This window comes from Solenopsis invicta, chromosome 6 (genome assembly GCF_016802725.1).
Source record: "Solenopsis invicta isolate M01_SB chromosome 6, UNIL_Sinv_3.0, whole genome shotgun sequence".
In the NCBI taxonomy this organism is placed as follows: Eukaryota; Metazoa; Arthropoda; class Insecta; order Hymenoptera; family Formicidae; genus Solenopsis; species Solenopsis invicta.
In genome coordinates this window covers 23929007-23941141 of record NC_052669.1, presented here as the reverse complement: position 1 = coordinate 23941141, position 12135 = coordinate 23929007, and the positions used below count along the sequence as shown (strand labels likewise).

The following is a 12135-nucleotide window of genomic DNA, read 5'->3' as shown; positions in this document are numbered from 1 at the left end:
CTTTGACCGCGATCACGATATTTGAATACGTATGTTTAAATTGTGATGATTGCAATTTTCACGCAATAATCGCGATCGTTGCTTAAATTTATCCTATTGTTTAGGTTTAATCATAAAGATAATTTCTTTTCTCTTAAAGACATGTTTTGCAGCTCTTTTTTTTAGGAAAGAGATTGAAGGAGATGAGAGAAAAAAAAAATATATATATATAAAATCTTGAAACTGCGTTTTACAGAAATCATCGTATATTTGTTTCTGATAATGACAAGTCTCAGTAATATTGTACATCTCATACGCGATCGTTCACTAGCACTAGATAAAATAATGCAGAACCACCCGAGATCCTATACAATTCGTCAAATTAAATAAACTGTTTGGTAGAGTACCTGATACTCTTACAATGCCTCACCTCGAATATGGAGGCGGCACCGAGTGCACGGCACACATGATAGAGCAACCGCATGCTTTTTGTCCACACTCAAAACCTGATTAAGTCGTTCGGCGAGGCTGTTCAATTCGCACTTATAAACATAGATATTCCCGATAGAGACCTCGCCCGTAATCCTAAGACGAGCACACAGAGTTAATCACTATAACGTAACAACACGAGCATTCTCATTTGAAAAGGTCGTTACATTGCTCTCGACAATATCGCAAAACAATACAATATAAATCTGCTCTCCCTAATTATATCCTCTTGCATTTTTCTAACTTATATGAAGTAAAATATATATTCTTACTTCGACAGATTTTGGTAGAAACAAAAAAAAAGATGATTAAAAAATAAAGGTGCAGGAGATTTACAAAAAGAGCAGATCCAATTATTAAATCTTCTGCCCGATTATTTATGCAGAAGCAATATGTATATATTAATGATACTAGAAACGATTGGCTGTACATATTTTCAAACAAATCCACATACATAAATCGAGAGAAGACTTAATGAGGTCAATTCTAAAGGAGAACGCGTTTTAAGATCACCCCAAGGCCAATTACATCGCTTAGCCCTAGTTAACTAAACTAAAATCCTTTTCTTCATATTATAAGTAGAATATATAATCTAAGAATGGCAGCAAATCGCTCAGTTCAAACTGACGGCGCACGAGGTCTTAAAATCTAGAGGCGATAGATAATCAACAAGAAAGTATATATATAATGTATATAAATCGGCAATCTAACATCCTAAATTAAAGCTTTAATAATTTAAATCTGATTTTATATAATTATCAATATTGAGATAAAACAATTTTCATCATTCAAGACTTTTCAAAAATTTCTATCTTGTTGGAATTCTTAAATTATTTAAAAAGATTGGAATAAGATTTATGTAATAAATCACCGATAAAACTGTTGTATTTTTCTAATTTTTTTTTTTTTTAGATACGGTCTTTAATCATACAATAAACTCCGCTGCGATAACTTTATGTCAATTTACGCAACTTAAGCTACGTATCGTCGTTAATCTGTACGCATTTTTCAGAAATCAAAACCTCGGTCCCATCAAAATAACATACCCAGGTTTGTACATTGAAGTTACGCTCAATCTCGTCGCCGCCAAGTAAACTTTGCTCGTTGACTCGTTGTTTCCGTTGCCGGAACGGAAGTAGCCGGATGGGAATACGGGCACGCCGGTTTCGTACAGAACGGATGATACTTGCACTGTTGGGCGGGATGCGAGAACACGCAACCCAGCTTCGTGCAGGACAAACCAAACTTGCACTTGGGATGCTTGTAGGCACATTTATCGCCAAACTTGCATGCCGGGAAGGCACTACGAAAACAAAGTTAATAAAAATTTGAAAAAAATGAATGTTTTTTTTAGCATCATATATTTGTAAAAGAAAAAAAAACGTTTATATACTTTCAAATGTAACGAGAAAGATACACTACCTGCACAGAACAGGAGGATGAAGGTACGCGCATTTGTTTCCTAACGTACAATTTGGCCAGTACCTACAATTCTCCCTGGATTTGTCCAAAACGGTCGGAATCGCATTTTCTACCAACGGCTTTTTATCTGGGGCTGAAAAAAATAACAGCGATATAAAAGCAATATATTCTATATCGCAAGTTGTTTTAATTCAACAATTGATTAATCGATGAATTAAAAAAACTTATATTTAGAAATAGACGAGTGAGAAAGAAATTTTGATACATACGTTTGGCGGCTAACGTCGGCACCAGCGACACGCTGGATTTCAATTGTATGGGACTAGGAGAATGAGATCTATTGTACACTATAGGACTCAATTTTCTCCGTCTACGCGGCGCTTCGTCAATCTTGTCCACGTTCTCCGTGTTGCAGTTTTCATTGTTCTCCTCTCCGCTCGTCTCTTTCGGGCTAGTATCCACGTGATTTTCCGTCCCATCCGTTATTCTAAATGTAGTCATTTCCAATTCATCTTTCGCCGTTGTCGCTGCCGTCGTTGTCGTTTCGTTATTTGTTGTCAACAGAGCAAGCTCGTCGTCCTCGTTCACCTGCGAGCATGAGGAGGAACATCGTGCGTCTAGAATGCGCGCGAGGATTAAAATTCAGAGGGAGGGAAAAGGGAGGAACTGCTTTACAGGTGGTGGAAGAAATTACCTCCATTTCCAATCGTTCCTCGTCATCCTCGCAGCTGATCTTCTCTCTCATGAGATTGTTGTATCCGTTTAAAGTGACTAAGAATTTTTGATTGTCGTCGCTCCTTTGGAACAACGACATCACGACTCCCATATGCTCGTCCGTTACCGATTGAGGTACATCTACAAATTATGCGATAATAAACGAGGAATTAAAATCGCGAGGGAGTAAGGATGAAAGAGTTAGTCTTTGTATCGCGAAAGGATTCACATTGGAATCTCTATTTATCTTAGATATATTTGTTGTTAACTGTGTTTCTCGGAAATATTTATTAGAAATTAAGCCATTTATTTCTTACAATTTATGTAAACAAATATTTGGAAGTTGTTAGTACAAGTTATTAGAAAGAAATCAAGGGAAAACATAACTTCGTATAAGAGGGTCGATTTGCAGTTGACAAATCCCAGATTCGATTCCACCTATCATTTCATATTTATATATATTTTATATATATTAATATGGTTTTATAAAATCAATTGAAAAATTGAAGATAATAAATGACGGAAATGAGTGATAAAACTATTTCAAATATCCTATCTTAAAGTAATAGTGGAAGATCGATAAATAAAGGTTCCAACGTAAGATGGATGCAAAATGGATGCTATAACTCTTTCAAACTTTGATACGAGGACACGTCTCCACGGAGAGATGGGACTTACAAGGTTCGTGCTCGACGTCTTCCACATCCAGATGATCTACCGTATTTAATTCGACTTGAATCTTTTCCATAACCAGTCTCTTACTAGAATTAAAATGTACCGACAAGTTTTGACTTACATCACGAGCCGGGGCAGGTTTAAGACGTTTTAAGACCGGCTTCTTGTCCTAACAAAATTGAGCCTTCGATGAAAAAAACGTTCGTTTTCCGACGTTTAGCACATTATTTTTTTTTTTTTTTTAGAAACATCGCAAACATTGAGAATATCGACACTCGGTATAACAAAGTTACAAAGAGTCGTTGTTCGATTTAGAGAATTATTTACAATATATTGAAACTTACAAACAAAGACGGTTCTGGATTCTTTTGCGTGACGACTGACTGATTCGCCTCTGCGACCGCTCGCAACAATAGTGATTGAGTGGCGCGCTTTTGCGTTGGTTGCAGCGGCTTCAGAGGTCTCGGCGTGACGATCACTTTGCTTGGCAGCTTCGCATCATCGGCATCCTCGTCCACATCGCTGAACGTCCCTTTGTCCAGCTGTGATTTCGCGTTCCCGTGTCCCGAGTAGCTAGTACTCTGAGTCAAGTTGAATGGAATTTCGTTCGACGTTTTCATACGTTTTCTTTCGAGCCTCACAGTGGCGGAAGCCGCGGATCTGTTTACCGCGACTATATGCGACTTCACAGGTCCAGTTAGCGATTGCTCATTGTCCGCCTCGTCTTCGTCCTCTTTTCCCTCCTCTCTTTCGTCTACCTCGATACCGAGGTTCAGAGAGACTAGAGATTCGTTCTCTTCGCTATCACGAAGCTGTCTTTGCTTATGCACTGGCCTAAAATTATTCCTTAATGGACCGAGTCTGTCCTTGATATTCTTATTGTTTCCCATTTGCTCCGAGCTCTTCGGATTGTTCCGACTGTAATCCGCCGCCTCTTGCGATTTAGCGGACTGTCTTTGGACTTTGCTGTTGATACCTGCGATTCCCAAACGATCCTTAATAGTGCACGTAGACTTTTTCACGGACGTGTCAGTTTTGGAGCCCGAATTCAAAATTCTTTCTCTGGAAGATTCCATGTTCCTGCTCAGTCTCTCGCTCTTATTGCTCTCTATTCGACTCCTCACGTCGTTAACTTTACTCGCGACTTCATGATGTCGTGACGAGTCACCGTCGCGATTACGCCTGGAGCTCCGATCATCCATCTCGAAGTTTCTGCCCTTTCCGCCACGTCCGTTGTCGTAGCGATGTGGCTTCTCGAATCGCTTGTCCGACGGGCGGTAGCGACCGTTGCCCTCCTTTTCTCTGTAGGTCTCGAACTTCTTTCGCGGCGAGACCACGCCAAGCCGGTTCTTCACCGACACAACCGACGTAATCCTTGGCTTGTTTACGCAAGACTTGAGCTTCTTCGATGCTGTATCCGGGGAAGACGATGACGACGCGTTCGCGTCCTCCTTCTCCTCGTCGGACGGTTTCGCCCGCTTCGCCTCGTTACTCCTCTTCTCCGTGCTATCATGACGATTACTTGACGCTTCCAATGATCTCTTCAAACTCTTATCTGGTACTTCGCTCGCTTTTGGATCGCGATATGAATCTACGGTCTTTGCAGCGGGATTCTCTGGCGTGACGACATCCCTCGTGTTCTCCTCGCGTCCGAAACTCTGCTGCGGCCTTCTCGACGAAGCAAAGTCCTGACAGGATCCACTGCCTTGCGTCGACGACGCTTCATCGGTTTTACTTTTGCCGTGCACACTTTTCTCCGCACTTTTGCTGTGATCTCGTTCTGGATTTTGATTAGGATTAGGTACAGAAGATTTTGTCGTCTGCTGCTTCTGCGCCGGTTGTTGCTTATCGCCCTTCACACTTTTATCTGGAAGCTTCTCGACTGCGACTAAGGACTGCTCCACCGCTTGATCCTCGAGGAATGAAGTTGCAGATATCTTCCTCTTCTTCCTCTCCTCCTCTTGTTTCACCACCACGGTAGGTACAAACTCACGAGATGATTTCTTCTTGGCCACAGTAACTTTCTGCAATTTCTTCAGCACCTGATCGTGCAGCCAATCCACAAAAACGGTCGTGCAGTTTTCCAAGAACAGATTTAGATCGGCGTGCATCTGTTGACGGGATTTCTTGTTCACCACCATTACTAGTATGTAGTCAGGCAATTCCTCGTCATAACGGACCCCCAATTCCATAAGCTTGGCGCGAATGGCGCTCTGAAAAGTTAAAGTAAAATTAGTTTAACGAAAATTATAAAGCACATTCACATTTTCTATGGACACTAATTTTGAACATTTAAAACGTTTACCAAAGATCAGACTTCATAAACAATTTATTGTATAGATTATATTAAATTGCTTTCTCTAACAACTTCCTTATTCATTTGATACATGAAACTTTGAACATTTCCAAGGCCTAATTGTACCAATGTTATTTTGCTTTAAGGGAGACTTAAATATACATCTGTCTTTATTTAGAAAGAGAGATAAAAATCAAGTCAATTCTCGCTTAAAGTTAAAATAACGTTTGTAAAATCAGGCCCAAGTGCTGTAACATTTACCCTTATGTTTATCATTTTCAATGCAAATTCTAATTAACATTGGTAAGTAGGATAATGTCAGTGTGAATGTTAATGACTTCCTCGAAATCATCTATTGTTTCGATTCATATTACTTTGAGATTTTTTCATAAGAAATAATTCAGAGACCTTAGTGATTATTCAACAAGCTTATGTGCGTTGTGCAATCTGAAAATACTCTTTAAAATTTTATATTTTTATTAGCTTACAGGACTTGATTTTGTATACCCTGTAATTTGATTTCCATTTAAATAATTCCATCCATCAGATAAGTCTTGGAAATATTACAATTGTCTCTGGAAGTTACTTTTCTATCATTCTCCAGAAAAAAAAAGATAGAAGTATCTTCCAATCGTATCTGTATTCTAGACTACATGCACACAAATAATCTGATTTTTTTTCCAAAAAGATGAACTCTACAAGAAGTTCAGTAGAAAAGAACAGATCAGAAGCCAGAAATCACAGCTGCATAAATAAAAGAATAAACTTTGAGCTGAATACGCCCGGATTCCCGCTTTCCAGCAGCGGTAGCAGAGGACATTCCGTCTCTCCCAAACCTTTTACAACTTTTCGAGGAACTCGACGATTACATAATAATCGGGATAACGACGTGCGCGATCAAACGTCATGTCGACTATGCGACCGAATGACTGACCGATTCTAATAGTATCCTTGCATGCGTCAGGATACACGTTCCGCAACACTCACCCGAAGCTGATTCGTGACCTCGATGCCGCGTGTGTCCATGATCGCGAAATGATCGTCGGGTTTCCACCGAATCGAGCGTGAAGTGACGACGTTGTTGTTGTCGACGTCGTCCTTGTTGTCGTCGTTGTCGTGTCGGCGACCGGTCGAATCGATGAGCCGATGCGATCGCGAGTCGGCGTATCACGGAACGAAAACATTCTCCGCCATGACGGACAGAACATCTCACTCAATCTCACTTTCATAGTGCATGGAATGAGTCTAGATGCGCCGCACGATGTTGGAACGCAGGACGCCAGCGCGATGGCGACGATTCTCGGCGATCGAAAGCAGAAATTCAATTTGAGAATGATTTCACGATCATATCCTAATTATTTTATTCAGCGATTAACTATTAAGATTTTTGTGCTATTTTGTTGACGTAAATATAATTATTAATTCTTTGTTTTTTATGGATATATAAAAAAGAAAATCTAGATTCAAAACAATAAATTATAGTCAGAATTTTATTCCATTTAAGTTCTGTTAACAATTGAATTAATTAATTAATTTATTTATATGTATTGAAATTAAAATAACCCGCATTTTGTGTCAACTTATTCTATAATTAAATACAAAATCTTGGTGGAATTATTTTTTATCAGAACTCCTATTTTAAAGACTAATTGTAAGTCCAAATACAGTATGTAAATTTTTATTTTTTAATTTTCTGGTAAAAGCAATTTTACTTAAAAAAAAATTATAAAACTATATAATACGCTTCAAATTGGAGGAATCCAACTATTTTTTTATTGATATGATGTGTAATGTGCTTATTTGCAGATAGAACGGACAGCTTTACAGTTAGAAATAGATAGAAATCCTGTTCGTTTTTGTCTGTAATTTTTTACCAGGGTTATTAGGAGTACAGAACGTGCGAGTAGGTTTACTGGATTTTAGCTAAAATACTCCCACCAAGACTCCCCCCCCTCACAAGGCAGAAGGGAATCTGATTGGCTGTTGCCACAATGATGGCTTCCAGGCGCCGGCCAATGAGAGCGGCGACAAGTAGCTTGTGGGAGGTCAAAGAAGCCGTCCAATCAGCGCGGAGATAAGTGCGAGGTAATGACGCCCCCACCGCGAAAGCGTTGACCAATCAGCGCGTCGATACGAGACCGTTCCCAGTATCCTTTAGTAACCTCCTTGCCTAATATGTTTCCCTGTTATTTCAGATCAAATTTTCTGCCATTTCAAACGATGCGAGAACCTATTTTCATCTGTTTTATCATGTCTGTCATATCTCATATCTTTTTTATGATCTTTTAAGCGGTTTAAAGAGTGCGTAATTAAACTTTTATTATATTTAATTATTTATAATTAATTTCTTCTACAATATGTATAAAAAACAATAAGCTTTATTAAAAAATGTTTTTCTACGTAGCATCAATAAAATGTTCAAGAAATTGATCTTTTATCTCATCTGTGAAAATAAATTTGCAGGATTTCTTGCATGTAATAGAATTCAACGTTTTGTTTTTGAATAATTTTTTTAATAACTAGACAAAATAAGCGCAAGCTATAAAGCTTTCAATATTACACAAAATTTTGTACAAATTACAAATTTAATATTAAACACTATTAAATCCTCAATACACATAATCAAAATACGCGATCTCCATGATGATGGCCGCTCACGAACTTATTGTTAGGGCAGCGAGAGAACCAATTGACATCGCCGGAAAGCAACAATGAAAAGACTGACGATGATGACTGACTGCTTTGAAAAATGAGAAAGATTTGTAAGGTAAGGACAAATATTTGGAGATATCATTTGAAACAATTGTAATGGTAGGACATTTAACATACATACAATCTCTTGAAGTATTGACATAATTAATAGAATTATTTTACATTTCTATTAAAAGTTAATATTGAAACTTAAAGAATTTTTTCTTCAATTCTTCTCACATATAAGATAATCAAATTTTGAATTTATAATTAATACGCAAGCATTTTTGATTTTTATCAAATTTTCTGACTATATAGTTTTCTTTAATAATTTTTTAAAATAACACTGAATTTTAAGAGAATTTTAAGTAATTTAATCGTAAACAAAACATGGAATTTTCAAAAACTTCAGTCATAAGAAAATATTTTTAAATCAAAAATTATCGTTAAAATTTTGTTCATTGTTATTTTGTTTAATGATGATAATACTAAAAGTTCTCGTGTTAAAAGAATATATGGATGAAAAATTATGTAACTCTCTTTCACTTTCTAAGCTGAAAAATCTTCGTAACATAGCCTTGAAAATTGCTAAATTTAAACCTGAAAGAAATATCTAAGGAATGTCTAAGAATATCTACATGCCCTCTTATTTAGGACAAAAGATATGTTATATAAGATATATTACATACATACGTAATTAAATTATCAATAAAATATCTCATGAAGACTTCACATGTGATTTATTCTTGTACAGATTTACATTCGTCTCTCTCAGAAAATATCGGTATTTAGAGTTTTGTTACATGTGTTGTACATTACATAGGATAACCATATTGTATCAGAAAAAAATATATATTTGCTTCCTTTTTCTATGTAAAATAGGTCTCTACTTTAGTAGTTGCATTTGTCTATACTTTTGTAAAATCGTGTTTCTGAGAACAACTTCGTAATGGTTCTTTTATGTATAGATATATTTTGTATCTAAACAGTTTCTCTTGCATTTTCGATATTGTTTCTTTCAGTAATATGATCGAAGAAACGTAATGCGATTGTAGGTCCGCAATCCCACGTCTACCGTTAATTGTGGCAGTTAGATGTTATTATCGCCATTAATCTCAAAATATAATTAACTCAAAATTATAATCTATTTTAAAATTATTATGAGTCGTTCTTTCATCAGTTGTATAGATATTAAAAGATATTAATATCATAAAAATTCTGTACTATGATCTTTAAAAATAAAAATCATTCGCGTTTGAAGCTAAAAGTAACATATGTAAACTCGAAAAATATGTGCATTTGTAAGTAGTGCGTGGTCGTCGTATCTGTTCCTCGCCATTGTTTCGCATATTTTAATCTGATAAATTCTCGCGGTAAAGAAAACAAAAATATGTCGAAATATATAAAAATATTGCTCGATAAACCGGTATAAAGTAGACAATATCACGCAAAAATATGGTAACAACGAATCGAAGTACTCCTTAACGATTATATACAAATGTTTGTTTTTTTTACTAACAAGCTAGTAGGCTTTGTATTATATTTTACATTCTTAGCATCGCGTGCATTTGATATATCCGCGGTTGTAGCACCTTATAACTTTCTAGAATATTGTGTCTGTCTATAAAATACTGCTACATATTTCTGTTTTACGTATTGCCACGATCGAGACGTATCCTTTACAGCGATTCTTGTAAACATGACGCTCATGTTACCGAGATTACATTCAGACGTAAATCAATCTTGTTATTCAAGTGTTAATTAATTGAAATGTTATTTTAACGTGTTTACAATTATCTCCGTACGCGTGTGTTTCTTTCAAATTAATCAAACCAAAGCCCAAGAATAAAAAAAAAAAAAAACATTTTGGAAAGTATTTCTGGGGCAATGTTCTAAAAAAATCTGCTGAAGAAGCTTTCCTTCTTCTTGGTGGATTTTAGGAAGATCTGATCGATATTCTTGAAGACTTTCTCGGCGGACTGCGCGGCATTAATGTAGTAATGAATTCCTTGTAGAGCATAGTAGTCAACAAGAGGTGCAGTCTGCGTGTGATATGTTGCCAATCGTTTTTTCAATGCTTCTTCGTTGTCATCCGATCTCCTAACCAAAGGTTCTCCGGTGATCTGTTAAAATAAAGATCATATTTCAACGTCCTCGTCTCGTTAATTGGACTTCACAACTCAGTTATGTAAGCATTGTTATTTTGCATATATATTTGTCAAATATGCGCCGTTATCGTTGATAGAGATATATTATCAAAATCATATACACAAGGGTCGGTATGTCGCTAAATTTATCTTTTATTAGCACTCTGCAAATGTATCCGTTTGCATCGGTAAAAATAACTTCTCCAAGTCACACAGAAAATCATTGTTTTTTTTTTACCAAGCTTGTTTGTCACTTACATCATCTTTCATGGGAATTTTGGGTGGAGCAAACTCCTCGTGATAAGATCTACCACTAGCAGGATGTATCAGTCTGCCCGTGATTCTCTTAATCAATAACTTATCCTCAATACCAAATTCGATCACAGCATCAAGCTTTGTTTTCCTTTTGTTGAGCATTTCGTCAAGCTGTACAAAAAAAGATTAATCAAGCATGGTAATTTGATTTCTTCTTTATAGAGTATGTAACATTTTCTAATTTACCTTCTCTGCTTGAGGTACACTCCTTGGAAAGCCATCCAACAAGAAACCTCGCTTGCATTCAGGTTTCTGTAGATTGTTCTCGATCATTTTGACAACCAAGTCATCGCTGACTAGTTTACCTTCATCCATTACTTTCTTAATCTGAGCTCCAAGAGTGGAACCAGAGCTGACTTCGGCCCTCAGCATGTCACCCGTGGACAGATGACATACACAGTACCTGTCTTTGAACAGTGGGGCCTGAAACAGATATCATTAAACTTAATCCTTTAAAGGCTATTCTATAATAGTATAAATATAGTTGTGAGTGGTTGCAAAGTAAGATAGTTATACATCCACTTCCATCGACATAAATAAACTTTAATCTCAGTTTTTCTTATTAATCCTAAGATTAGAAAAAAAAGGAAGTTAAATTGAGATTAAAGCTGGGTGGAGGTATTCCGGATAATTACCAAGATTAAAGCTTATTTGCACTAGTGCAAGGACATACACCTTACAGCTACGTTTACTATTGTTGAATAGCTCTAAGACTACAATTAAGCATTGAACTGTACACACTGTGAAATTTTAAATATCTTCCATATGTTTTTAATTTCATCAAAGATTAATAAAAAGGTAAATTATAATTTAAAAAATATGAAAATATTTCCAAAAGCTCATAAAAATATAATTATAATGTTACGTCAAAGAATGACTTTTTATTTTTTTCCTGTTTACAAAGTCCAGTTACAATATAAACGAGGACAAAAAATTTATTGTTAATATTCTTGATAAAGCAGATCGATTAGGTATCAAACGCAACACAATCATTCTATCTCACTTTACTCGATCAATTGGGTCACGGGCAAGAGTCATTATCATGTCAAAGAGCGACAAGTAATTTAGCATGAAAAGTAATTAGGTGCGAACTTTTTTTTTTCTTCAGGCGCAAAAAGAAGATACCTGAGTGCCCTTGCCGCTACCGGGTGGCCCCAATAGAACAGCGTTAATCCCTCTGGTCGGGATCTCGAGCTTCTCCTTCGGCAGTACATCAGCTTGCGGCGGCATATTTCACGGTATCTCGTTAACGGAACACGACAAAAATTCACGTGGCTACCGCCGCGGGAATGCTGGGGAATGCTACCACCTTCGTCAGGAACGGACTGTGACGATACCGCGTCACCACGAGTGATAATCGCGCGCGACGGAATGCCGTAACATCCTTTCGAATTGCAAAGGTACGTG

At 36.8% G+C, this 12135-nt stretch overlaps 2 protein-coding genes and 1 long non-coding RNA gene across 3 annotated transcripts; 1 reads left to right on the top strand and 2 right to left on the bottom strand.

The window, feature by feature from the left end:
• Nucleotides 1–209: 209 nt before the first annotated feature.
• LOC105200549 (zinc finger CCCH domain-containing protein 14) lies at nucleotides 210–6601 on the bottom strand. Its single transcript, XM_011168172.3, has 7 exons — nucleotides 6563–6601; nucleotides 3624–5492; nucleotides 3283–3448; nucleotides 2585–2745; nucleotides 2160–2478; nucleotides 1891–2023; nucleotides 210–1771 (listed from the first exon to the last, which is right to left on the bottom strand). Exons 1-7 carry the CDS (start codon nucleotides 6599–6601, stop codon nucleotides 1540–1542), a joined length of 2919 nt encoding a protein of 972 aa, XP_011166474.2. The 3' UTR covers nucleotides 210–1539.
• Nucleotides 6602–7293: 692 nt separating this feature from the next.
• Nucleotides 7294–12049, top strand: LOC120358045. The gene is made up of 3 exons (XR_005575006.1): nucleotides 7294–7876; nucleotides 8248–8342; nucleotides 11837–12049. It is a non-coding gene; the product is annotated as an uncharacterized LOC120358045 (long non-coding RNA).
• On the bottom strand, nucleotides 8990–12091 carry LOC105200550 (adenylate kinase). Its single transcript, XM_011168174.2, has 4 exons — nucleotides 11854–12091; nucleotides 10915–11151; nucleotides 10672–10839; nucleotides 8990–10389 (listed from the first exon to the last, which is right to left on the bottom strand). The coding sequence occupies exons 1-4, from the start codon at nucleotides 11956–11958 to the stop codon at nucleotides 10159–10161; spliced, it is 741 nt and encodes a 246-aa protein (XP_011166476.1). The 5' UTR covers nucleotides 11959–12091; the 3' UTR covers nucleotides 8990–10158.
• Between the last annotated feature and the right edge of the window lie 44 nt (nucleotides 12092–12135).

What these genes read in the sequence shown, in the direction of transcription:
- LOC105200550 (XM_011168174.2), bottom strand. Translation starts at nt 11,958, where the DNA reads ATGCCGCCGCAAGCTGATGTACTGCCGAAGGAGAAGCTCGAGATCCCG. An exon ending in GTAGCGGCAAGGGCACTCAG is followed by an intron (nt 11,152 to 11,853) that starts GTATCTTCTTTT and finishes TATCTGTTTCAG; the next exon opens with GCCCCACTGTTCAAAGACAG. An exon ending in AAATTCCCATGAAAGATGAT is followed by an intron (nt 10,390 to 10,671) that starts GTAAGTGACAAA and finishes TTATTTTAACAG; the next exon opens with ATCACCGGAGAACCTTTGGT.
- LOC105200549 (XM_011168172.3), bottom strand. Translation starts at nt 6,601, where the DNA reads ATGGACACACGCGGCATCGAGGTCACGAATCAGCTTCGG. An exon ending in AGGTCACGAATCAGCTTCGG is followed by an intron (nt 5,493 to 6,562) that starts GTGAGTGTTGCG and finishes TTAACTTTTCAG; the next exon opens with AGCGCCATTCGCGCCAAGCT. An exon ending in AGACGTCGAGCACGAACCTT is followed by an intron (nt 2,746 to 3,282) that starts GTAAGTCCCATC and finishes CATAATTTGTAG; the next exon opens with ATGTACCTCAATCGGTAACG.